Here is a 27,856-nt window from a genome sequence, read left to right on the forward strand (position 1 = left end):
AATTTTTCTGCTTAATTTTTAGAAATAGGAAGTAAAAGGTGTTAAATTTTCATCATGTCAATATTTCTATTTGTCAATGAATGTGACGTGAGGGTTGGTTGACATGCACACAACATTACGAATATAAATATAATATTAATATTAGTAATTTATAATTTATTTAAAAATAAAATACTTATTTATTAATTCAAATATTTATGAATTTTTTATTTTTATAGTTCTTTCAAAAATATCCATAGGCACCAATATTTCATTGATATTTCTATTAATATTTTTATATAAAACTGATACATCGACATCTTTGAATCGATGTCAATTTTACCTTTAATTATTTTTAGTATTTGAAGAAAATATTTTACATATCTCATCGACCAAAGCAGATATCGGGAATGCTGAATATTTTGATTGATTTGTTATTGCCGTGGATGTCGTATACACAAATGAATCCCTTTCCTTCCTTCCCTCGCTAATTTCCTAGTAGACCCTCAAATCTTCCATATCTAAAGGATATAAATGAAACGTATTCTTTTGATCAAATTGGGAAAAGAGAAAAAAAAAAAGAATTATCTACATGCTGGAGATGGAGAAATACCCAATGGGCATCTTCAACCTAACATTGGCCAATAATTCTACCAAAATTCTTAAAATGCTAAGAGGTATTTTACAAGAAGCTATAAAGGCGTCACATTGCGATTAAACCAGTCCCACAAGCGTCTGATTTTCTTCGACATATCTTCGTTCTTTGCCACGAATGATTCGAAATTCGATAGCATTACCATGAAGTCGTGCTTCCAAGCTTCCAAGCTTCGATAGTAATCGTTCTGTAACCTTTCCTGGATAATTTCAAGGCACAAGGGTACAGGAAACCTATACAAGAGACCAAAATTATAAACATATACCATATACACAGATCTGTCGGTGGAACTGTAACGTGATAAAAGACAGAATTAAAGCTTGATTTAGAGAGCTCAACATGATGGGTCAGCGAATTGATAGCAGGAGGAATCTATTAAACTACCTGTTCTTATACTGTGTCTTCCTTGAGAGAAGCATCAAATCTTGAATCCCATAACGACCCTGAGATTTTAAGGGCAACATCAGAATACACCTATTATATGCATAAAAACAGAAAACATAGCAATCTTGAATGACCAAACTACCTGCATAGAGGTCGACATTAATTTGTCAAAGGCAGTTAATAACTTAGCTTTGTTCTCATCATCTATTCGAGGCTGTTCCCACTGAGTAACAGTATCATAAAGTTCCCAAGGACTGTGTAAATGTGGTTCTGCAGGATCGCTCCTATACTTAATCGTGTACCTCTCCCAAGGACTTTCTGGAAACTCTGAAGACTTTGCCTGCACGGACACAATCCGACCATCCCACCAACTACCATCTACTCCAACGTCGTTTTTCCACCACACTTTGCACTTATCCCTGAATGTCCAATTCCTCTGCATTGCTGCTTCAAACCGAGTTCTTTCAACTAAGAAGTCAGGGAAACTAGTCAACTCAGGCAGAGTTAACTTGAAAGATTGGAGGTATACATGGGAAGCAGGATCTATGAACTTAAGCAGCATTTTACAGCAACTATCTCCAGAACCTGCAGAAGTGGAATAATCAAGCTCCACAACCTTACAAAACTCAACAGCTCGAATGGTTCCTCGGATTGAGGTCCAAGGTCCCATTTCTTTTGTGTGACAGTAATTCGCACAACAGTGATCTATGTATTCTTGATGGCCCTGTCAGGAAAGTATTCACATTTCATTAATAATTAATGGAAACCATAATTGTCACAAAATTAAGAATGAATGTAAAAAATCAGGCAGAAGTAAGCCATCCATGATGTACTTACCTGCCTCAGATACGCAACTTCATCCCCAAGTTGGGGAATATATCTGGAGCCACCCTCATGTGCAGGCATCATTAACCACGACCCTTTTCTGGTATATTGAACTGACTTTCTTCTGTCTATTGGATTTATATCTTGGGTATAACTACCCCTTCTGTTTCTAGTGGATCTCGATCCAACTGTCATCCTTGAGCTTGATCCCCACTCTTCACATGGCATATGGGATCTGTTTGCAGAAGAATTACCGGAACGTCTTGACTTCTGTTCAGGTTCTTGCTCTTCTTCCGATTTTAGATCATCGCCCACATTATTTATATCATATGAGGAATCCTTCAACCTTAAAGATCGTGTCTTACGAAGAATACTTTTGTGACTGTCTGCTTCAGCATGTAGACTTATGTTGCCCAAAAATGAAGCATTTTCCCCTGAGCCACAACCATTGCTTTCTACATTGCTCTTTCCTTTGTTTGACTTAGATCTTGTATAGACCGCAGTGTACATTTTGTTTGTCTCTACTGGCAGCTCTGATGAGTTGCATAAGGTTGACAATGGTTTTTTATCGATCAAAATGTCCACATCTTGAGGGCAATCATTTCCATGATCAGAATAAGTTCCATTCATGACATTATCCTGCAGCCCAATTAGATTTTGTGGGCTTCCAGATAGTGTATTGTATTCATCATTCTTCGATCTTTCATCTAAAGATTCAATTTTGTGCTTCAAAGAACGTTCAGGATCCAAAGAAATACTCTTGAACCTTATCTTTGTACACATTGGTGCAATATTTTCAGTTTGCTCAGGAGCGGAAGTCCCGTTTTGTATTGATGTGGTGGTTTCATTAGAAGGAAACATACAATCTAAATGATTTGACTCATCATGATCACATGACTTGCTATTGCTAAAACAGTTAGGCTCTCCACCATTGACCATCTCCCGAAAATGCCCAGAAGAATTATCGTCCCAACCGTCTTTCAAATCCAGAAGGGATACTGTGTCCATTTGACCTGCACAATTCTGTATATTTGAAAGTGGGGACGGTACACCAAATTGATTTTCTGATTCTAAATATTCATGGACAGTATTCTCATTTTCATTATGATCATCGCTGGGAAACGAACTAGGCCCTTCATATGCATCAGAAGGCATAGTTTCAACCAACCTTATACGCTTGGATGAACGAACCCTGGACCCTCCCCATCTTATGTTCCCATTTGTGTAGACCTCCATCAGTTCAGAACGTCCTTCAGTATTTCCTAATTGCCTCTCTGATCTCATAAGATTCTGACTGGCTTCAATGACTTCCTTTGGTGATCTTGATGATGAGCTAGCCACATCAGCCATGTTGGAACAAGTAAGTGTTGTGGTTGAAGGAGGATCCACTTTATTTGGATTCTTAAGGGAGAATTTAAGGATCAACTTCTTTCTGTTTCCAGCATCGACACGAGATTCAGCAACATCAAGAGATTTTACAATATCCTCAGTTTGATCTAGGAATACTTCTTTCCCTTTTGAATGCTTATTTCTGATTTGCAACGACCTTTCATAATCATCACTCTCAATGTCTGACTCTTGTAATGTAGATTCACTTTCTGAGCAATCACCTCCTGATTCATATTCATCCTCTCCATCCGTAGATTTCCCCTTAAATGATGATATCCAATTACGCGCATTCCGTGCAGCAGCTCTTTGAGGTCTTAACAACTTCAGTGTTGATTTCTTTTTGGAAGGCTTATGGCCAGATTTTGTCTTCCGACTTCTGGAACTCCTAACAATATCACCTTCAAACTCATCCATATTCCGTCTTTTAACACGCCTGCCTGAAGAAGTCATGACCTCAATCTGAAATGTTGGTGAAAGGAATATATCAAGCAGATAAAAGAAAGAGTTCCATTTCAGAGGGAAAATGTTAAAAGGAAAAGTGATACAATACTCACGTCTGCTTTCAGCTTTTTCCTTTTTGATCTACGTAGACCATCAGCAGGAGCATCATCAATCCCTGTGTCATCAGAGCTGCATTCCGGATCAGTTGAGCAATTAGAGTTAGGACTTCTTTGCTCCCCACCAGTAGAATAATCTTCAGTGACATTGTATTCTGAATCAGTATCGTCACTTTGTACTTCATTTTCCGGTCCCCAATCCATTGCATCTACAATCTCAGGCAGTGGTTCAATCAACATGTCTAAGTCAGCCAAAGGCAGCAATTGGTAGTCTGGGTCGAGATTGAAGTCAGGCCCAACAGAAAGTTTTAGAGAAGAGGGACGCCACTCAAGACCCATAGCACCTAAACGTCTTTGCTGGTAAGCAGTCTGATAAGGTTCTGGATAAGGTATCATGCCTACCATTTTTCACCGCACAAGAAGCAAACACAGATTGAATTAAAACCAAAGTGAAAACGTATTCCAACATCAGTTGGGGTAGAGGGAAACCTGAGTCAGAAAGGAGATCTTGCAAATTCCGTCTGTAAGTACTGAGTTGGGTTTCCTGAATCAGATATTGGCACAATCAGTATAATAAAACATCATTAGAAATAAAATAAACATGAAGGATAAAATAAAAGAAAAGAAACGAAACTGATTCCATAAAAATCATGCTACAATGCAGGAAGTCTCTCTAATTTAGCATAATCTTTTAGAAGGTTGCTGTTTGATAGGGGTAATTTTTTAAGGGATCTTTTTTGGGTAGTTTTCTTTGGTCTTATAGAAAGTTTAGAAGAAGGGGGTTTCAAAAGGAACATTTCTCGTGCATCAAGTATAAGCAGCTTAAAGGAAAAGAGAGAGGAGTGAAAAGAAAATGAGAGAATTGAAAGAACCAAAATAGAAAAAAGAACGAAAAGAAAGAGAGAGAAAATGGCAAGGGAAAGAAAAGCAGGGAAAAAATAAGTTAGGATAAAAGCAGAAAAATTTTGAGAAAAAAAGGAAAAAGGAAAAATGCAATCAGAAAGTTACTTCCTGAAGATTTTTCGGGTTTTAAAGAATTGAACTACGAAGGTTTAATCGAGTCATATACGGGCAGCTTCGCATTTTAGATTGGTTGGTGGTTCTGGGTTTTAAAGCTTGTGGTCTTCAAAGGATCTTCACTCTGCCTTCTGGTGGTGTTGTTTGTAAAGTTCAATACGAAGGTTTCTTCATACATCAAGTTCCTTCCTTCTGCTGCAAACAAAATGCAATCAGCAAGTTCCTTCCTTTCTGGAGAAGTGAAGTTGCTACCATCAAGATCTTGTTTTGTTTTGCTATTTGTCTAGAGTTAATAGCTGAATTAAGATTTTTAGGCTTGCTCTCGTGAGTTTGGTTCAGAGTTCTGTAATTCAGTTTATCTTTTAGATTTCCTTGTCCCTCATATGTTGTTGGTTCTCTCAATTAATTTTTCATTCCATGAAAACTTCTATTTCTTTTCCCAAAAAATAAGACTGTCTAACAGTCTTAAGAAGTAGCATTAAGGTGGGGGTTAGAATCATGCCACGGGTCTCAGGATTTGAATAAAAAAGTCTGATCTTAAAAAATACATTTTAAGCTTATGGCTATTGGCCCCAAGGAGGCCTGTTGGCAAGGGCTAGGAGTCTCCTCTTAGTCATACCGATTAGAGATCTCAACTTCGATCAACTTTCGGATGAGCTTAATACAGAAAACCCTTGGCGTCTCCCGGTCTAGGCCCTAAAGTGGGTGCGAGGGAGGGTGCGGGTGCCCTGGGTATAGCGGTGAAAAGTTTCGACTCCCGGTTATCCAAAATAAGTAAATAAATATATTGTGGCTATTCAATTGACCCCTCCAAAAGGCTTCAACCTATGAATTGGTCTGGATAACTAAATAAATATATTGTGGCTACTCCAAAAGGCTTCAACCTATGAATTGATCCAAGCTGGATCTGAACTTTGATCCATTGGACCAAACCTATAGATTTCAACACGAGTAAGTTTTTGGAGATTGGACTAACCTAACCCAACCCAACCCCAGACAGTACGCTTCTATTGGGCATTGACCTATATTTTCTCGAAGGTGAGGTAGGCTAGCAATATACATTTCAGGGCTATGGTGGAGTAGGGGTTGCTTTTGTCCCTCTTTTCGAGATATAGGGGCCATGTAATTTGTGGGATATTTGAATTGAGAGGAATATTAGAATCTTCCGGGAGGAAGAGAGGTCTTGGGAGTTTGTTTGAGATGTTAGATTCAACACTTCTTTATGGATGTCTGTTTCTAAGGCGTTTTGTAATTACAAGTTAGTTATTATCCTTTTGGCTTGGGGCCCCTTCTTGTAGGTGGATCCTCTTTTGGTGTTTTTGGTGGGCTTGTTTTGTGTATGCTCCTTGTATATCCTTTCATGTTTCTCAATGAAAGTTCAGTTTCTTATCAAAAAAATGAATATATATGTGTGTGTGTATGTATGTACACATACATACATTTTTTTTTTTTTAACAAGAAACAGACTTTCATTGATAATATGAAAAGGAAGAAAAATGTTCAAGGAAACACTCCCAAAAGGAGCGAAAAATGAAAGAAAAAACGCCCAATAGAGAACAAAGCTGTAGAAGATACAAGAAAGTAGAACTAAAACCAAAACCACGCCCTCCAATCTGCAACATATACATACATATATACACACTGTAGGGCTCACGTTTCTGATGTGTTATTAATGAATGAAAAATATTTCAAATACAAACCACATACATCAATACTATGTCAGCGCAGGAAACTGAAAGCAGCCAAGATATTATTTCAGAGATGGCATGAAGACAGAGGAAGCACATGTATAAAGCATGCACAAGTAATCATCGCAGACCAGTAGAAATCCCTTCATCACATGCCATTAAAACAACATAATATACAGAGTTTTCCTACCTGGTCAACTACATTGCCGGAAGGATCCTGAATAAGTGGGCGATAGTCACCAAGAAAGAACTGCAGTAAAGGCAAGACAAGCAAGCATTTAAAACAGTAGCAAAACATATGATCATGAAGGAAACCAAATCAGTGCTCAAAAAATTAGCAATGAACTCAAGTACCTGATCATATTTGGCATCCTGTTGGGATTCTCCTTGCCCTGTGCTTAATATATATAGCTGGCCAACATCATCTGAAAGTATAATTGATGTCCCGTCTCTATATCACAGAGACAAAACTAAGACATTATGGTATAAGCATACGTGAGGGATACACATAGTGAAAAAGTAACCTCTTGTATTAAAAAAATCTCAATATAAACAAAACCGATCTATTCATGCAGTCACCTCAATACATATGTTCAACAATATGAACCTATTACATTGGCAATTATAGTCGGGCAAATATTGACTTGTCTACGTCCAATACTCCACTAAGTTTGACGTGCTTTTTAGATATTATCCAACTTCAGCATCCTGTATCACTCAATTATAACTTCTGGATTCGTTATATCCACAAAAGCATGCTGGAGATTCCCAATCTTCAGTATAAACACCATACTTTATGGCACATTGGGTAATCAAAAGTTCTCCCCAATTTTTTTAAAGTGTGAGGCACATGGAAGTGCTATAGCCGTTGAGGCTTAAGAATGGAACGCCAAAAAATAAGAGGCAAAAGAACTAGGCTAATTTTGCATTACATCGCTGATGTAAACTAACTCTACTTAAGTTAGTTTAGTTTAAGTTGTTTTGGTAGTTAGCTCTTTACTGTTAGGTTATTTCTTTTTACCCATGGCTTTCCTCTATAAATAGGAGCCTTGTAAACCTTTTAGGATAACTTCACTCTCAATAAAGATTTGATTCCTTTAACCACACTAATCGCGCTTCCACAAATTTGTTTTGTCAACTATCCCACATACTGAATACAACTATCGGAAAACATTAAGCATCACTCTACATTGACAAAAAATAACAAGACACATCATGCCATTATGCTGCTTTATTCCAGTAATGCCTTTCGAACCTCTCAAGCAGAAGCACAAAAAACTACCTCAAGAACCATATCATGTCACAAGACAATATGTCTTATTTAAAAAAAATGTCACAAGACAATATGCTTTACAAAGGTGAGAACATTAAATTAGAGAGAAATCAAGAATATGAAATTCAATTTGACAACTTTTAATATGAACTTACGATGAAAACTTCCCATCCACCAGTTTGAAATGAGAAATTTCATATATCCGAATTGGTGTGCCTTCCCAAATCTAAAATAAAAAACATAAAACAAAAGCCCTCATGAATAAGTAAGAAATTGAAAAAAACTTCAAACGAAAAACTGAATAGGACCCAAAAACTCACATCCCAAACTATTGTTTTCCCATCATATCCAGCACTCATAGCAATCCTTGGATTAAAAGGATGAACATCGAGTACATATGTCTGTCAAGGATATAAATTGATCTTATCAGAACTTACAACTCCAAAGTGGATATATTTGGGCCAACTAGCCAATTAAGAATTCTCAAGCAATAAATGACAACTGTTTTTTCAAGAGACAGAAACTGCTAATATTGTTCTAGTACAGTTTTACTCTTATTTTCTTCATTTCATGTGGCGGATACATTAGTGATCCAATTTTCTTAGAATGGTTGACATTTTGACTCATGGGCTAGCTAGTTTCAACTTTCAAGTAATAGATGATCAACAATTAGCATGAGGTATTGCAATATTTAGTTTTGGGTATGATAATTCCTCGTTATTAATCTCAATCTCTTCTGGTTAGTGAATCCAGGTTAGCACCTGAAATAAAATTACATGTTAATCCGTGTGAGAACCTGAAACACGAGTATGAAACTTTGGTCATAAATGTACTAGATTGTTCTTGTCATAAATCTTTCTGCAAGTAATCTCATCCTTTGAAACCAAAAAGAACACCCCCATCTTTAATTCCATCCTTCCTATCATATCTAACATGTCCTGAGTTAATCCTAATCAGATTGGGAAATCACCCGAATCGACATTTTTTCAACTCTAGAGTAACTAAAAAATAATAATGAGACCTTAATTGATTTAGCTCCTTCAACTAAAACACAATTTCATCCGGACTATATCTACCATTTAACGACTTACCATAAAACCCTGGACAATATAGGTGCTGCTTGGAACAAAGAAAACATAAATGCAAGGACGAAATAAGAAACTATCTTTATGAAACTATGACTAATACCATATAATGCAAAAATAATCTTAAGAGACATGAATGCAACGCAACTACTACATAGGACTTCATAGAAGTCACTCCTAAACTTTCTGATAAAAAGATCACGTGAACAGGCTAATCAAAAAATTCTCAAATAAATAAACCACTTACTGATTCAGTATGACCTGTCAAAGAGTGTACTAAGCTGCCATCTGAAGCGTTCCAAACACAAATTCTACAATCTGTATAACAAAGGCAAAACACTGCTAGGTTGATAAAATCATATATAACTTAAATATATACAGAAATTATATATATAAATATATATATATATATGTGTGTGTGCGCGCGCGCTATAACGTACTATAAAAGAAAAACTAAAAGATTCAATAGTTGATTTTTTGTTTTGTATAAATTTTGATATTGGAATTAATTTCTAGAGAAATGTTTTCTTTACTCATGTCAAAAATGTAATCGGGAACATGTTATAGATACAATCAAATTTCAAGTTTCAGGTACCTAACAAAAGAGACTCACAAAGGTATTCTACATTCTCTAATATATTTGATAGTGAGGTAGAGAAAAGCTGACCCATTATAGCTGCCAACACAAAGCGGTTATCTAGGCTCCAAATTATCATATTTACACCACGAGGGGTAGGAAGAATCCTCTGACGAGGGCCACCTCGTGCAGGTTGTGGAGGCATTGGTGGAGGTGGGACTTTCAAATGGTATGCACGAGTCCAGCGACCAACCTTCCCCTGAAACAAAAATATATCATTAGAAATCAGAGAGATATTAAAGATATAAAATAATAAAACTATATCTAATGCACCCATTGAAGGAACCTACAAAAACTCCTTTCCATCACATCACGAGGAGTAGAGAGCAACATAAGCAAGGAATCGTGTAAAAACTTACATGTGACCTCCGTGATCTTGGAACCCAAATAATTGCACTGCCATCACGAGAACAAGTAACTATATTGTCATAAGTGAACCTGGAACCAGAGAGGAACTTAGGATAAAGATGCTCCATAACAAAGGAAAAATGCACAACCGATCTGGTATTTTTCTTATTCTACTACTAAACCCATATAATATTTTCCATTTTCCACCCACACATAAGCAATTTTTTTTAGTACCACATAAGCGATTTTTTTAATACCAATCCACAATCCATCTGGTATTTTTCTTGGTCAAATTTTTCCAAAATTAAAGATATATGTGTGTCATTCACATGGATGCCAATGGTCTCTCATTAGACTTTCCACCAATTTGGTACAGAACTTAGTGGTTTTCACCCAATAACACACCAAATGTGAAGATAATTGAAAAACACACACGCAAAATCAAGGAATATTATATAATGAGAGACTTTACGGCCTACATCCGTAGGTCAGAGAAGTACTTTTGACAAGGCATGGAGAGGGATCATGTAAGTCCAAAAACCTTAGTACAAAGGACTACAAAATTTAGAACTCCAGGAGTCCAAAAGCAGAATTGGCAAAAAGAAAACGAAATTATCAGCCGTTGTTAACGATATCTTATTATAATCAATTATATCCTCTAGCTCTACAATCTTTTCCCACCAGAAATAGCAAAACGCACCATGAGTTTTTAAACTTGTGAACGTTGTCTTCCTTCGCAATGTCAGTGGTTGTAAATCTTGATGCTACTGCACATCCACTGCAGAAATATAGCAAGAGTAGATTAGCATGAAACTTATAATAATATAAAAGAACCTATACAATAAGAGGTTCTGACCTGAATTGCACATAATTGACATCATTTTCATGACCAGCTAATACATCAATCTCATGATTCGGTTGTTCTGGGTTATCATTGTTTCCTTTATAGGCACTCCAAACCTGCTAGGTAAAAGATCATGTGAAGATTAGTTAACAAAGTATAACTGATTTGTCTAGACTATTAGAACTTATCCTTGCTTCAAAGCCTAAAAGTAAGGCATGAAAATAACTCAAGGGTTAAACCAAGATTAGGATTTTATTTGAAGAAAACAAATTAATTTACCCTTGCTAGAGTATCTGAACTACCAGTAACAAAAATAGTTCCACAAGCATTAAATGCACAGCAAAATATTTGATGGCTCTGCGGAAGAGTACTGACGGAAGAGACTCCGTTTCTTGCTGCAGCCCAAAAGTTATTGCAATAAGTTTAAGAAAAACAAGATATCAATGATATCGACAGAAATATAAAAGCAAAAGAACTTGTAGAGTTGGAATCCAACCAGTCACAGAGTCCAAAGGCCTCGGAACATAAATTCGAGGAGCATTCTGGGAAGAGCTCCGAGCATCCCATATCCTACATGTCCCATCATCTGACGATCTACACAAAACAAAAAATCCTACAGAGTTATTTCATACAAAAAGTACATATTTTTTACTCCTTAGTGGTTACATGCAGAAATTGATCATTAAGTCCAAATAAAATATAAAACTGCATCTAACAAGTTTTTTTTTTATATGAGAAACAATTTCATTGATGGGTGAAATTACATGAAGGGGGAAAAGTCCACAAAAAACCAAAGGAGTTACAGAAAGCTTCTCCAATTGGTTAATAGAGAGTTCATATTATGTGAATGAAAATAGGGGATGCTTTACACCACAAGAGACCCCAAACCCTTCCCACCATGAAGCTCCTTGCGGGCACATTGGGGGCACAGTTTCATCCATTTAATAAATACACCAAATATAATGTCATCTTAGGAGAGGGGATGAGAAAATGAAGGCTTTTTCTATACAAGATAATAACTCCTCATTGATAAATAAAAAGGAACAAGAGAGAGAAAAAACAAAATAAAGAAAAGAAAGGAAGCAAGAACCCCATGGAGGGAAATACAACTCAATTAAACAAGAAATATAATAAACATTAATACGAAGAAAAGCTTTAGCCCGAACCCAAATAGAAGATTGTCAAAGTCGACGACAGCCAAACCGATCTTTAAAAAAAAACACCTCAAGAATCTCGACTTCAAGCACAACATCAAAAACCAAGGCTTTGTACTTCTTAAAAAATTTAGCATACTTTTACAATCTCAGGCTCGAATTTGGCTTGCACCTCAAGTTTTCTTCCTACGATGAAATTCTAAGCAAAAAGCCATTTCTTTGTGAAGCATTTCCAATTTCAGATCTAAATGAGCAATCCAGTCATTGAGGTCAAGAATAAAGTGGCCAGATGACTCATTATTGGAACCATGTGAAGAGTTGGCAGAGACTCCATTGAAACACTCAGAAGAAGGAAAATGTGAATTCATTTGATCTTAAAAAAATGAAAACTCAAGACTCAAAGATCCTTCAAATGAATAAATAATCAAAATAGAAACTTTTAACTTCCAAGGGAGATAGAAAGACTGCAATCCTAGGGAACCGAGATGAAAATCAGTGAACACACGCCACAACTGCACCCAATAGGAATCTGCCTACAAAGAAATAAAATTAAACTCCCAATGCAACCAATTAAAAGCTCCAGTCAAAGAGAGAAAATACTTGGGCTATGATATGACCATTGAAAACCCAAGGCACAATTAAAATCATATCATTAAAGCAAACATATGGCCTTTCAGGTTCAACTTTTATAAAGAATGCTAATCCTCGAGGAGGGAAGATGGTTAAACTTCTCTTTTTCCTTTTTAACAAGAAATGAACTTTGCATTAGTGTATGAAAAAGAACAGAAATTGTTCGAAGATACAAACTCTCAAGAGAATGAAGTGAAATAAAAAAATAACATAAAGTAAATGATGATTATATAGGAACGATAGAAGCGCCACAATCGGAACAAATGAGATTAGGAGAATGATTCTCAAAAAGAACAGAAAGAAAACTCCATTAAGAAGCTTTAAACTTGACTAACTGAAGCATTCGAACGAAGATTTGCTCTTGCCCTCGAAGATCCAAAGCTTTCTTTCGGACCATAATTCAGATAATATAGCTTTGGTAGCGTCAGTCCAAAGGAGGCAAGCTTTGGAAGATAAAACAGGGCCACATAATAGTTCGAGCAAATTATCCACAACTTCTGAAGTGAAAACACATCCTAAGTTGAACTCACCTTTTGACAGGAAACCTAAGATAAATATATTATAAACAGAAGAACCGAAACAGCCATAAGGAAAGGCCAGGGGTAGAGAGAACCCCCTCCCAAAACCACTAAATGATGGTTTTCCAGTTGTTCACATAATAAAACCAGCCGTGCAAACTGTAGGGGCAATGAAAAAAGAGATGGGCCTGGCATTCTCCATTGGCAGCACATAAGAAACAAATTGAAGGAAGAAGGTAGCTTCCTTTGAAGAACTTCAGCTGTATTTACTTTTCCTTGTTAGAGAATCCAGATGAGTATGCTAACCTTCATTGTACTCTTTGATTTCCAAATAGCAGTAAATAAATCCTTAAGTAAAGAAGTAGGAATACATGGCCTGCATAATAAAGCAACCGAAAAAACACCCGAAGGCTCCAAAATCCAACATCTATGGTCTTCTTCATTAATGAGAGCGGTTGGACTTAAAATGGACAAAAGGTCTACGCATTCTTCTATTTCATCGTCGTTCAGAATCCTCCTTGTTTCTACTTTCCATGATTAAGTGGTTTGATCCCAAAAATCAAAAGACTGTACCAAGGGCTTCAAAACAACTTTGATTCCAGAATTTGAGTAGTAAGCCCTTAAAATCAATCCAACCTCCATACCCTACTTACTACAACCTCAGGTTTGCTATACTTTGCATGAGAGCATTTCTCAATTTTTATATGGACAACACCAATTTTCTGTCATTTCCCATTCACGCCAAGATCCTTTAACATCCTCCCATCCTCCATTCTCCATAGAGCTTTATCAGCCATAAACAGAATTATTGAACATTCAACCTCATATTTCTTTTGCAAAGCAATGGTAATCTCTTTCCAATCATCATGGGCAAAAAGCCCAGAGATAACCATCATTGATTTCCAGGTCATCTCAACAACCTATACTTTTTGACCCTATAAGCTTGTTGAAAATCCAATCTTGGCTTGAATGGACCAATACACTCCTTAGTTTTCTGACTTTGAATCTTCTTTGCCTTTATATTCCTAGAACTTGATGTAGAGCCACTAGTGAATGATCCATTCTCAACTTGTTTCAACAAAGTCCCAGACCATCCTCTCTGATTATTATTTTTTTTTATAAGAAACAATACTTTCATTGAGAGAAATGAAAGAACGATACAAAAAATGGAGGGCGAACAAAAACAGCCCCGAAAAAAGGGAAACCCTAAAGAAACGGGCTCCAATCCAAAAGAATGAAACCTTAGAGACCGAACCCCATAAAGAAGTGTTAAATCTAATGAGTTCCCAAACGAACTCCACAAAATTCTCCACCCCCTAAAAACCCTATCTAAATATTCTATCTAAATATCCTCCCAAAAGTAAGTGTTCAGACCCTCCCCCATTGAAACCCATAAAGACTGAGAGAGAACAGGAAGACACGAAGTGGGTAGTCTCCGTCGGGGTCGAGAAAGGGAGTCTAGGAGCCTTTGAAGTGGGTAGGGAGAAAGTGACCCTCTCTCACCTTCAGTTTGCAAATGATACTGTCTTTTTCTGTTCTTTTTTTGTTCTTTTTCTGTTCTTTTTTTGTTCTGATAAGGACAGTGCTTTCAATAATCTTAACTGCCTCCTTGGTTTTTTTGAAGCTCTTTCTGGCTTTAAGATCAATCGAGGCAAAAGCTCTCTTTTGGGGGTGAATTGTGACGTGGGTAAGCTTAGAGAGTGGGCTTCCCTGGTTGGGTGCAAAGTTGGTGAGTTTCTTTCCTCCTATCTTGGTCTTCCTTTAGGTCTTAACCCTAGGAGTGTGACTTTCTGGACGTCGGTGTGTGAAAAGGTGCAGAAGCGCCCTTCTTCTTGGAAGAAAGCGTATTTTTCTAAAGGAGGGAGACTTACATTAATTCAATCTGTTTTGAGGGGAATTCCGTCTTACTTTAAGATCCCAGCGGCTGTTAGTGAGGGACTAGAAAAGATCATGAGGGATTTTCTTTGGGAGGGAGTAGAGGAGGGTGTGGTACTCATCTAGTCAATTGGAAGGTGGTTACAAAGCCTCTAGATGCGGGGGGTTTGGGCATTGGAATCTTGAGGCTTAGGAATGAGGTGGCTATGTCGCTTCTTCTATGAACCTAGGGCCCTAGGGCCCTATGGCGAAGGATCATTGTGAGTAAATACGGGCATCACCCGTTTGATTGGGTCCTTGCAGGTGGTCTCAAGGTGAGCAATAACAATCCCTTGAAGGCTATCGCTTCGTGTTTCCCTGCTTTTTCTCGTTCTCTTCATGTTGTTGTGGGGGATGGTCAAAATACTTATTTCTGGGAGGATTCGTGGGTTGGTGATAAACCTTTGTGCCTTTCTTTCCCTCGATTTTATTTTCTATCTGAAAATAGGCTTCTTTTGGTGGCCGAGATTTTGAATCCTGGGGGGGAGGTTAATTCCATTTCTTTAGGCCTCTCTCGTCCTTTGACGGATCGGGAGTCTTTCGAGGTGTTCGAGTTGTTGGTATTGTTGTCTGAGGTGTCTTTATTTGCTGGGAGGGAGGATGTGAGGGTGTGGTCCCCCAACCCCTCGATATGTTTTTCTTGTAAATCTTATTTCGATATTTTGATTACCCCTTCTCCTTCTTCCCCTTCAACCTGTTGGTTCAACTTTTTTTGAAAGATTAAGATTCCGAAGAAGATTAAATTCTTCGGGTGGCAAGTTCTACTTGGGAAAGTCAATACTTTAGATCGTATCCAAAGGATGTCTTCCTTTTGTCTGAGCCCGCAATGGTGCGTTCGCTGTAGGAATGCCTCTGAAGATTTGGAGCACTTGTTATGGATTTGTCAGTTCGCTCAGGATGTTTGGCTCCGTTTCTTTGATTGCTTTGGCTTGTCTTGGGTCCGTTCCAGAGATTGTAGGGGGATGATGGAGGAGGTGCTGTTACACCCCCCTTTTTCGTGACAGGGGTCGTTTTTTGTGGTAGACGTGTTTTCTGGCTGCTATTTGGGGAATTTGGTTAGAGAGAAATAATAGGCTGTTTAGGGAGGTGGAGAAATCCGTTGATTATGTTTGGAATCTCATTAGATTTAATACTTCTTTATGGGGCTCTGTTTCTAAGGCCTTTTGAAATTATCCGTTAGGTCTCATTCTTTTGGATTGGAGTCCGTTTCTGTAAGGGACTCCTCTCGAGGTTGGTTTTTTTGTAGGCCCCTTTGGTTTCTTTTGTTTCTCTTTTCATTCTTCTCAATGAAAGTATTGTTTCTTATCAAAAAATAAAAATAAAAAAAAAATAAGGAAGACACGAAGCAATAGCCTTCCAAGGGTTACCTTAGACACACCTGCTAAACCCAGTCAAACAGATGAAACCCATACTTGCTTACGATAATCTTTCGCCACAAGGCATTAGGTTCGTGGAAGAAACGCCCAAGCCATTTAGCAAGGAAAGCCTCATTCCTAGTCTCAAATTCCCAATACCCAAGCCTCCTACCTCTAGGGGTTTAGACACCTCTTTCCAATTCACGAGATGAGCCCCACCCCCCTCCTCCACGCCTTCCCAAAGAAAGTCCCTCATTATCTTCTCTAAACCTACACTCACTGATACTGGGATCCTGAAAATGGACAAAAAGTAGTTCGGTATTCCTCTCAGAACCGATTGAATTAAAGTGAGTCTCCCACATTTCGAGAAGAAGGCCTTCTTCCAAGACGAGAGGCGTTTCTGAAACTTTTCCAGCACTGGCGTCCAGAAGGTAGCAGGCTTAGAATTATGACCTAAAGGAAGACCTAGATAAGAAGACGGGAATTTGCCAACATCACAACCAACAAGGGACGCCCACTCATTGCGCTTACCATCTTCACAGTTGACGCGCAATAAAGAACTTTTGGCTTTGTTAATCTTCAGGCCTGAAATAGCTTCAAAGAAACCAAGGATGCAATTCAGATTCTTAAACGCACTAGAACCATCCTCTCTAATTATTAGATACCACAATACTACTTCTCTTTCCATAACTAGATATAGAAATTCATTCAAGATTCCAACCTTGAGTATTACAACTCTTTAATTATCACAAATACCAAACTCCCCATGCTTGTCTGAGAAAGTTCGCCTTTAAAAGATAATGCATTAAATCAATACAAAGGCTTCTTCAATCTAGTGATGTTGCCTTCTTCAATCTGTCCATGAAGCAAGGACTTTGAAGTTTATGTTACCCGTAAGAATAAGATGTTACGAACGAAGATCATATAATTGGGGACACTACATACTTCATGCTTCCAATATATTGCTCTCTTTGCGTCAATGTTATAAAAGCTTTATTGTCAAAATTATGGTTCAAAAGAAATCAAAGGATCTTCGAAAACAAGCATAGATCGACAGGTGATTGTATTTGAAGATTTTTCTCCTTCTATCATTTATTCTAATTGCGGAGCTTTTCCTCCCATTTAATTTCCTATTTTGTTTCCATTTATGTTCTTAGCTCTTTCTTTTTATCATTCACCATTTCGAGAGTTTGTATCTTTGAACAATTTTTGTTCTTTTTCATTTATCAATGAAAAGTTTGTTTCTTGTTAAAAGAAATATATATATATATATATATATATATATATATATTGCTCACAAGGAGTTTCCACTACAAATATATAGCACCAACAATAGCTCCATCTGGATCTTTTCAGTTAACTCCATGGTATAGACTCTTAACATTTCTTGTTCAATGTCTAATGCTTGGCTCATAATTGTTTGGAAGTCCTAGAGCCCAAGAAGGAAAATATTCTCATACAGATTTTTTAAGATATAGCAGATAGCCTTTGGAAGAAAATTCCATTGTAGGCCTCGCAACCTTCAATTAGCGTCCTTTGTATGAAGGCAAATGAAGATTAAGATCATATTTCCTTCATCCAGTCATATGCTTGTTGGCAGCTCTAGTTGCAATTTTTTAACATGCAATGGTGTTCAATAAAGAATCCAGGAACAAAATTCTCAGCTACTATGTGGTGTCAAGCTCAAGTCCGGACCCAAGATGATTTAGGAAAATGTGAAATTTAGTCGGAAAGAAACTCAAGGATCTTTTTTAACACGTTACTTGAGTGGTGTGATAGAGATGTAGCTAAAGCATCTTGGCAGTGGTCTGGTCACTATCTTTCGTTTTTGCTAACTGTTCCTTAAATGGCATTTGTCAATAGGGGGCTTTTTTGCAACTCTTATGAATCTTTAGATAGAAGGGATCCATTTTTACTCCTCCCTTGTAACTTGAACATATTTGTAACGTTTCACAATCATCAAAGTAAAGTTTACTTCTGGTTTGGAAAAAAGGAAAGAAAGAGAGAAAAAAGGTGAAAAGGAATCAGCCTTACGAAAGAAGCTGATATGCAGCTCTGGGACTAAAAGCAATTGCAGTAACAGCACCAGTATGTCCTCTTAAGACCGAAATTGGCAGCCCATCAGGCAAACGCCACTGTAATATACCACAAAGAAAAGCAAGTAAAGTTTTGATTTTTCCACAATATAAAAGTAAACAGAAATGAACCTGTCAGCAAAGTGAACTTACAACACGGATTACAAAATCATTTGAAGCAGATGCCACCACAGCATTGTTAGAACTTACAGCCAGGTCGGTAATATCACCCTTTTGAAGCACAAAATAGAACAACATATTAGCACACTCCCCTTCCAAAATATGTCGAGTATTTTTGTCCAAATAATTAATCTCACCTCATGTCCTCGGCAGCTTGCCAAGCAATATGCAGTTTCCATTGACCAAATCTTCACAAGGCGATCATCTGAACCAGTTATAACATATCTTCCCATGCGATCAAAGATTGCTGTCAAAAGTGAAATGAAGAGTGAAAGCAAGACCTACCATTAGTTTTAAAAGAAACTATTTGAAACCGTGGGTTGGGATTAGAGGCAATATTTTAGTCTCGCCAATATCATACATCCTTGGAAAGGATGGGGTCGGAATTGTGGTGGCAGTATAAAACTCTAAATTTCGTGGCTCACAAATTTTATTGGCTAATGTGGAGAATTTTGTTCGAAGGTGTGCATTCCATGGGAGTTACCCTTGTGGGCATTCCATATTTCCCACGGGAGTTACCCTTGTGTGCATTCCATATATTTCTTATACCAGGGAGGACTTGTCAATGAATTTCCTTTTGAAGTTGCCAAGGCAAGCAAGTTTTGACCCTGCTTTGTCATTGGTACATTTTGTTGTATTGTTTCAAAACACCAAATGCCGTGAATATTGCAAATATATTTTTTTTTTTGAACTTCATGGAATCCCACTCGAGGTACATTGTCTCATATAGGGATGTTTGATTCAGGCATCAAAAAATTTCATGCACCTTTAAAACTTATTACTACAAGTAATCCTTAATCTAATGGACAAATGTAAGTGGCTAATAGAACCCTTTCCAACTTTATTAGAACTCTTTTTGGTAACAAACATAGAAAATGAGACTATAGTTTGGTTCAAGCCAGGTTTGCTAATAAAATAACTAATAGGTCTACTAGAAAGCCACCGTTGAATAATGTACAATGAAATTTCCTTGGCTAACAGTTGACCTGGTCAAACTCCCTCAAACAGTTGAACCTAGTATGGGAGTAGTGGATGTGACAAAAAAGGTCAACTATTCATAGATACTTTTTTTTTATATTTGTGAGTGTCCAAGCCAGCTTACATGCACCTCAACTAATCTCACGGGGCAGCCACCTGACCCAACATTTGGTATCATGAAACACATGGGAATTAATTCCTAATATAGATGGCCATCATGGGGTTTGAACACATCCCTCTCAATTAACCCTAGTCCCTTTGGACCAATGAGGCACCCATGATGGTTTCAACTATTAATAGATACTAAACATCTTGAGAAGGCTATTTAAAATGTGACCTCGTGCTTTGTTTATTTTTTTTATTATACTATTATAAGAAACATATTTCTATTTTTACTTTGATAGGAAAAAAAATATCATTGATGGTATGAAATATAAAAACAAAAAATAGAGAGAGAGGACCAATTAGCCAAAAGATCATTTAGATTGTAGTTAGTAAAAGGAAGGTAACATTTACACCAAGATATTTCAAGAAACAAAAAACAAAATCTGTGAAACTATCAAAAGAGAGGGATTTGTTGTTGAAGGTTCGGTTATTTCTTTCAAGCAATAATCACCAATATAATGCTTCGGCAATATGGCCAAAGATGCCGTTTTCCTTCTTAAACGGGTGACCAGCCAAAACCAAGTTGAGGAGAGCCTTTATGCACTTTGGGAGAGCCACAGTCCAACTAAAAGTAGCTAAAAGCAAAGATCAGAATCCATTAGCAAATGGACAAATGTGGAAAAGATGGCTTGAACACATAATGCACTGACTAAGGGATAGAGAAAAGTATGGGAGCTCTTTTTGGATCACAGTATGTGTATTGATGCTTCATGACTAAGGTCTTAAAGGAAAATTTGACCACCACTGGGCCCTTACCATGCCATATATGGTCGTAGAGAAGATGTCAGGGTGGTCTTGGTTGCTAATAAGTTAATAAAAAGAAAAGCGAACCCAGATCGTGTTTGTTGGGTCCAAAGGTCATAGCCAACAATCTGTTCTTTCTGATGGTTTTACTGTGGAGAGCATGTTGGTTAGTGGGGACCATGCTTCTATTTCTTCTTCCTTGAACAGCCTTCTAAAGCAAAGATCTCAACTTAGGGAGCAGGTCCAAGTATCCTTTTTAGAGGATGATTTCCAGTAGGATAGGGCGAACAACCTTGGGAGCCTTGTTAATAGTGTTGTCGGTTGTGCTTACTACAGCCCATCGGTCATGTCAGAAACTAAGAGTGGAGTCGTGACAAACCTTGCCAGTAGCTCTTTCTCTAACAGGATATACTTCCATGGGGCTTTCTCCATTAGCATCCAAGAGACACACACCTTCAATGTAGCCATGAGAACCAATCCTGAACTTTTCATCTTTTAGATTTCTTAAAAAATTAAGGTTCCAAAAAAACAAGTTCATAGTCCATATTTGGGCTATGGTCTTGAAAGAGCCAATATATGTAGCATAAAGATCGGAGAAAAGCAATACTTCTCATAGCATGAGGAACACTAAAGCGCAACAGCACTCCAAGGCTTAAGCGCAAGGAGATGAAAAAAGAAAAAGGAAGGGCTCTTTCCACGAGGCACACAACAGAAATATGTAGATATCTTCTTATATATAAAATAATTAATGAAAAGGATTGAGAAATTAGAGAATTTTTTAAGAAGTTATTTAGAGAAGAGACGATTTTAAAGGATATTTATAATTTCTTCACAAAAAATTAGAAAATAAATAAGAACATTTTTAAAATCAAAATTGAGGCAGTAAGGCACGTGTGACTTTGCAGTGAGTCGTGCACCTTAGAGAGGGTGACTCACCTCAATTTGGGCTTTTTTGTGGACCTAGACATGCTTTTTAAACCACTAGCGAGGAGAGAAGCATGAGGGTACTTCCCAGCCAATTATCCTCGCAAAAGTTGGTATTGAGGCCAGTCCCAACTTTAAAGGAATCTTAGAAATGATGAGAGCTTTTGTAGTCCAGATATCCCTCCAATGGCCTTCAGAAATTTTAACACCATGAACATCGGGCCACCAATCACTAGGGGAAGAACCAAAATTAGCCACAGTAACTTTTCTCCAAAAGGAGATCTTCTCAAGGGCAAAACTGCAACTACATTTTGCATGGAAGACAAGGTTTCATTTGGAAAAGATCTCTAATCCCCAAACCACCAGAAAGGAGAGGGCAAGAGGTTTTTGAAACTCGTTCCTTCTCTATTACTGCATACCAACTGTTTCCATAGAGCTTTTCTTTCAACCTTTTCAAATTAGCATGCTATCGTCTTCTCTATTATCTAGGTCTTTAGTTATATTGGTCAAAGAGACTTTCCATTTTCCATTTGGCTAGGTCCCGAGAGGCTTATGAGTTCTATTACACCACATGGTAGTAACTTGAAAGAAACATAGGCCCAAATGAAGGTACCAATCTCCAAGATATTTGAGGTGGTTTGAGGTGGTTCTTAAACAGTATCATTTTTTTCTTTGTGAAAGAACCAATTTCATTGATAGCATGAAATTACAAATATCCCACAGAGGATTACATGAAGCACTTCCAATTGGCTATAAGGGAAGAGTAACTATAGTGATGGAAAAGAGGAGAGCCTTTGCACCGTGTAATAACTAGATAAACTATAGCATCAAAAAGCCTCTCATAAGGGAGAAATTTGGCATCGAAAGTTCTTTGATTTCTCTCTCTCCAAATGAGCCACAATAAAGCTCGAATGCAATTCATCCAGAGTAGCTTCCTTTCCTTTTTAAAAGGGTGGCCGGCAAGTGTTGATGCAATGAGGAGGGGAGGATCTGTTGGTAAGTTGAGGATGAAGTCCCAAGTCCCAGAAAACTGATGCATATGGACATGTGACAAAAAGATGCTGTTGGGTCTCCAAATTAGATTGGCAGATTGTGCACCATAGGGGGGATAAAGTCATATGTGGCAGCCTTCTTTGAAGTTTATCATTAGTGTTTATGACACGGTGACTGAGCTCCCAAAGAAAGAATTTCACCTTTTTGGGGCAGAAATCTTTCCATATGACGTCAGCAAGATGGGGTGCGGGGTCGGGGTTTTGGTGTGTTAAGTCCTTCATCAGGGAATTGGTGGAAACAATACCATTAGTTTCTAATTTCCGTACCATGAGGTCCGCTCTTGTGGACAAATGAACAGCAGAGAGCTGCTGGTTGAGAAACACCCAATCAGCAATTTCTTCATCCTTTAAGTGTCTTCTAAGACCCAAATTCCAGCAGACCCAAATCCTTAAACCATCCATTCGATTACTTGATCTCAAAGAGAGAAAGGTTCTCTATTAAATCATTGAAACGCCTAATGGAAGACCAAACAGGGTTTTCACCCCTGATTTTCATGATTCTCTGGTTGAAATATCTCTTTAGACCAAACTTCCGACAAGCCTCAAGCGTTTGGTTAATAATTAAAGAGACGAGCTGAAAAGTTGTAAGCCAAACTGATATATTCAAGTTGCTGGAAATTTTTTATTAATCTTCAATAGCTTTCAAACAATTAATTAACTAACTAACTATAAAGCCACTAACGGCTATTAAGACTTCCAATGGCTATAAAAGAAACAACTAGCTCAAACGGCTAGTTTACAAGTGAATTTTTTTAAAATAAAACCCCTACATGACAAACACCTCTGAAATCTTGTTCAAGTTTAGTCACCAATGCCAGATATTAAATATTTTATAGGTTCCTGATGGCATGTGGTCAAATAAGGTGAATTCTCGTGAGATTAATCAAGATGTGATTAAGCTATCTCATATATTCATATACAGGAGGAGAAAAATCAATTTGCAAACAAATTAAATTGTAGCTCAAATTCCTTATGATAAAAAGTTACCACAATAGACAGCATTCCGATGCCCCCGTAGCCTCTTTATGTTTTGCATTTTCTGCACCATGGTTGATGGCTTTGCAATTGCATAACATGCTGCACGCACAGAAGGGGCACGTTGATGTCGGGAGAAACCACCTCCAATTTCTCTCAAACTTAATCCACGCACTGAATCAGCTTTCATATGAGGCCAACGCATGTGTGTTGGGGGACCACTTGGTTTGTCAACTCTTTTATATTTATCATCTGGGAATAATCAAGAAATTTTCCATATAGAATAAATGAGCAAAAGTACCTCCACAAAACAAAATTTGATAAAATGGTAAGTTTATAAGTTCCAACTAAATGATTGGATAGTGACCAGAAACAGTATAAGAAGGACTTATTGTTATAATAACGTAAATGGACTTCATAAATTCCAGTAAACAGCATAACATAAAAACGATTTGACAAGAAAAAGGCGCAAGAAAGTATCACTTACAGCTCAGAAGTGAAAATGTGCCCGTTCCCAATAATGTAGGCACATCAGCTGCATTTGGGGCAATTCCACCATTGATACCTCTAGATGGAGGGGCCTTGTTAAGTATCAACTGCTTCAAAAGTTTTATCAAGTGGTCCTTATCGACATGTGGATACCTAAAAGGGTAACAACAAGAAAGTAATAATTATACCATGGAAGGCTTTGAAAAAATAACATAACAAGATAGATTTACTTCTGCATGCATTGAATCAGATTCAACATTGAACTATGGAAGAAGCAAATAATAACCCAAAGCCCGGTGTCTTATTCCCCTTTCTCTTTCAATAAGTAACAGGAATTTCGTTAGTAGTCTGTTATAAGGCAAAAATCCCACCATAACGCCACAAAAGAAAATATTCAAGAATAGGAAGCAAAAACAACCCAAGACATCAATTACAAAAGACCCCTCAATTATCTCTAATAAAAAATAATAAAATAATAAAAAGTAATCTTTGAAAAATGAGAGACAAAGGTTAAAAACAAAGACACATAATGCACTAAATTTCACATCTTCCGCAGGAAGAGACTTGCGTTTTTTAAATGAGGAACTCAACTTTTAGAAAGGACATTGAAATTACCTATAAGAGCCATGCAAGATTCAAATTTTGGAAATAACTTTTTTTTTAGGAGAAAACGAACTTTCATTGAGAATAATGAGACAAAACTTTGGGAAAGAATATTCACTAAACAAATTGGTAAGGCCATATAGACAGTGGGGCCCAAAGGGCAATACAAAGATAGAAGATTTACTACCAAAAACTCTTACTGTCGTGCTCCAACCAAAAGCTTAAAAGATATGCATACCTCTCAACTAAGTGTTGGTAACTTAATGGAAATGACAAGCCATCGTCATTGTCATGCCCACTGTGAATTCCATTTCTTGAATACCAAGCATGGTACCGTCGAGGTAAAAGCTGATGTTCAAAAAGTTCATCCCAGAGCAACCCACAAGTTCTACGACATGGCCCAGATGAAAGAAAGTGCATAATAAGAAAATAAACTTCTCTAAGGTCAATTTCTACATCAGGCTCCGACGCATGGTTAATCTCTGGTTCTTCAAATTGAGTTTGCTCATGCACTTTAACAGGGAAACTTGAATGTTTCAAGTTAATAGAAGGTGTATCACCACAAACAAACTTCCGAAGAGCCATATTAATCATAGAACCTACAAGTAGAAAATCAAATTTTCATCAACCATCATCTCAAAATCAGAAAAACGTGGCCAAACGAACATTGTGAAAAGTAAATGTTACTCAAACACAGTTATTACAGAAACAAAATTACATAAGCAAGAGAAATATTACAAGAAAAAAGGGATGGGATATCTTTTGATTAGCTTGATTGTCGGTTGAGGCTCCCTCCACCATCTGTAAAACAACCACTAAGTTATCTCTCCACATTAAAATTCCTCCTGAAGCCCCAACAACGTCTAAAGCAGACCAAGCTATATCTCTGGAAATAACAACCACATCCAAATTTCATTTACAAATAGCATCTTTAACCACTTACCTCTTGACCTGAACCCAACATTCCATGAAATAACTAACATAAAGAATCTGACAACCACTAAAAAGAACCCTCACCATACTCAAATCTACCCTTCTCCAATGGAACTCTTCAAATTTCTCAACTCCCTTTCACCAATTCACCTTTAACCTTCACATTACTGCTAGCTCTCCTTTTACTCCTCTGTTTAAAGGGGGCAGAAATTGTTCTTTTTAAGCCATTTCATCGTGGCTAGGTCAATCTAGTCAAAACCACCCTCCCCCCTCTTCACCGAAGACATGGACACTGAAGTTTGAAGGCAAAGAACCACTTTCCCGTGGACACACCTCTTCATCCGACCCGAGATGAAGACTATCAATGAACAATGTCCTATGGGATCACATAGAAAATCCAAGGAGTTGAAACCATTACACATAAAAATCAAAATTCATGTGTATCGGTGTCACCAGCAGAACTCAGGAAATATTTTTACCCATAAAAATGAGATGAAGTAAAAAAAACTCTACAATTAAAGCATCATAGAAAAGTAGACACAATAGTTGCATGCCTAAGAGCTTAAACCGTTTACTTTGATCCCATAGCAACCAAAACTTTACGGACAGCAGTGTAAATTGTAGGACGTTCTGGAAATGTTTACTTCCATATAAATGAAAATGAAGCAACAACATCTATGAATTAAGACAGCCTATTTAGTGATTTAACAGTAGTTACAACAAAATATTGATTCCTGAAAAGTGAAATTAAGTAATAACTTCTAGAAATATATACAGCACAAATATGACCATTGAGAATCTCCCTCTAACTCTCTCTTTGTACACTGTACATACATAAATAAATTAGTCTACAGTGGGAAACCAAAACACATTCTACCTAAAATTAGTCTACGGGTGTATATATAGTTGAAAACCATATCTAAGATAATAACACTTTTTGCCACAATAAAACTAAATGCGGGAAAGAAATGAAAAGGAAACAAGGACGAGTGAAAAGGAAAAGAGACTCAAAGACCACAATTAAGTTTTACTTTTTAAGTGTAGTCGGCTTACATGTAAACCTTTATTAAGAATTTTAAGTAAAAACTTTCATTTGAAGTTCTCAAAGCAAATGAATGCACAAGGGAACTATTTTAAGTGCAGACCTGATTGATCCAGATCACTTCAGAAATATAATAGCTTTACAATGATATAGGGAATTGTGTAATAAAACATTATCGTTAAATCTTCTAAAAAATTTAATAAAAGACCACCCACTTCACAAAAAACAGAAACAAGAAGAAGATTAGCGTTTCGCACGTGTGAAAATAATAAAGAGATAGTGAAAGACTCAAGTATCACCTTCTTATTTTAAACAGTGGTGGAAAACAAAAACGTTTGCATCTAAATCAGGAAGGGTATTCTGGAGATGAGTTAATATAATTCTTTATCTCAACCAATCAATGCCGAAATTAAAAGATAAGATAGAAGTCCAGAGTGAATTTGGTGAATTGGTGTAGCCTTTTTATTCTTCTATTTTGTCTGTGGGGTAGGGATGGGGGGATGAGAAAGATATGAGAGATAACTGGCATTAATGCAGTTATGCAGTTATGCAACTATTGCATAATGTCGCTGAATATTTATAAATTTCACAAAGTATACAAGGAAACACCCAAGCCAAAGTGAAATAAATTATATTCTAACCCTAAGCCACAAGGAACCGCAGACCAGAGTAATGAATCGAAAAAAAGCCCAGACCTACTGAACTGAAGGTGTGACAGAATTCATCCAGATGGGGAGTCCCAGAAATTCAGAAATTCCTTTTTGCACCTATGAAATCCTGACCTCTCAAAATCCATTATGCATCCCTGTTCCATTCGAAAAACCCCAATTCAGTTCCATTGAAACTCTCACAAGACAATTAAACTTGAGAAGTAATATACACAATTTCATTCCATCATACCAAATTCAAGAACACACCCACGCAATGGACAAGCCCTACCCAATATCCACATCATTTACGAACACAAGAAGACTCCCATTCAATAAGTACCTTCAATGGAGTTAGCTGCACACACCAAATGAAACTTTCCCGGTGGCCAACTGCATCTTCAGCTTCAAAGATTGGAAGACTGTGCTGGATTATGGATCAAGAAACTCAACAAATTTTGCAGTTTAAGATATCGAAACAATTAAATAGAATGAAAACTATGAAGAGTGTGGAGCGAGAACGGAGATTATAGGTTTAGATTCTTGGAGGGAGCTCCGAAATTTTCATTGGGATTTTTTTTTTCTCCTTCTCTTTTTTCTTTTTCTTTTTCCTTTCAGTCTACAGGAAGAAGAGCAATACAAAAACAGCGAGACGAATAAAAAGGAAAGCGGAAGCGAAGCGAATAGAGAGAAATCGAACGAACGAAGCGTTTTGGATTTTAAAACCTCCTCCTCGACAAAATTAATTAAAAATAAAATAATAACCCACGCGCGATTCGGCGTCGTTTTAGCCTAGG

General features: G+C 37.3%; 1 protein-coding gene across 1 annotated transcript; it reads right to left on the reverse strand.

Moving 5' to 3' along the window:
- Positions 1 to 381: 381 nt before the first annotated feature.
- On the reverse strand, positions 382 to 27,737 carry LOC111009483 (WD40/YVTN repeat and Bromo-WDR9-I-like domain-containing protein). Its single transcript, XM_022282575.2, has 25 exons — positions 27,403 to 27,737; positions 27,108 to 27,217; positions 24,676 to 25,036; positions 23,833 to 23,987; positions 23,358 to 23,597; positions 18,645 to 18,754; positions 18,481 to 18,558; positions 18,287 to 18,387; positions 11,178 to 11,275; positions 10,961 to 11,076; positions 10,694 to 10,797; positions 10,538 to 10,615; positions 9,849 to 9,927; positions 9,520 to 9,688; positions 9,100 to 9,170; positions 8,088 to 8,168; positions 7,923 to 7,993; positions 6,849 to 6,945; positions 6,685 to 6,744; positions 4,279 to 4,333; positions 3,787 to 4,187; positions 1,856 to 3,691; positions 1,161 to 1,742; positions 1,019 to 1,077; positions 382 to 867 (listed from the first exon to the last, which is right to left on the reverse strand). The coding sequence occupies exons 3-25, from the start codon at positions 25,029 to 25,031 to the stop codon at positions 672 to 674; spliced, it is 5,193 nt and encodes a 1,730-aa protein (XP_022138267.1). The 5' UTR covers positions 25,032 to 25,036; positions 27,108 to 27,217; positions 27,403 to 27,737; the 3' UTR covers positions 382 to 671.
- Between the last annotated feature and the right edge of the window lie 119 nt (positions 27,738 to 27,856).

The sequence above is a fragment of the Momordica charantia genome (genome assembly GCF_013281855.1).
Source record: "Momordica charantia cultivar OHB3-1 chromosome 5 unlocalized genomic scaffold, Mcharantia_2.0 BLBB01000005.1, whole genome shotgun sequence".
NCBI lineage: Eukaryota > Viridiplantae > Streptophyta > Magnoliopsida > Cucurbitales > Cucurbitaceae > Momordica > Momordica charantia.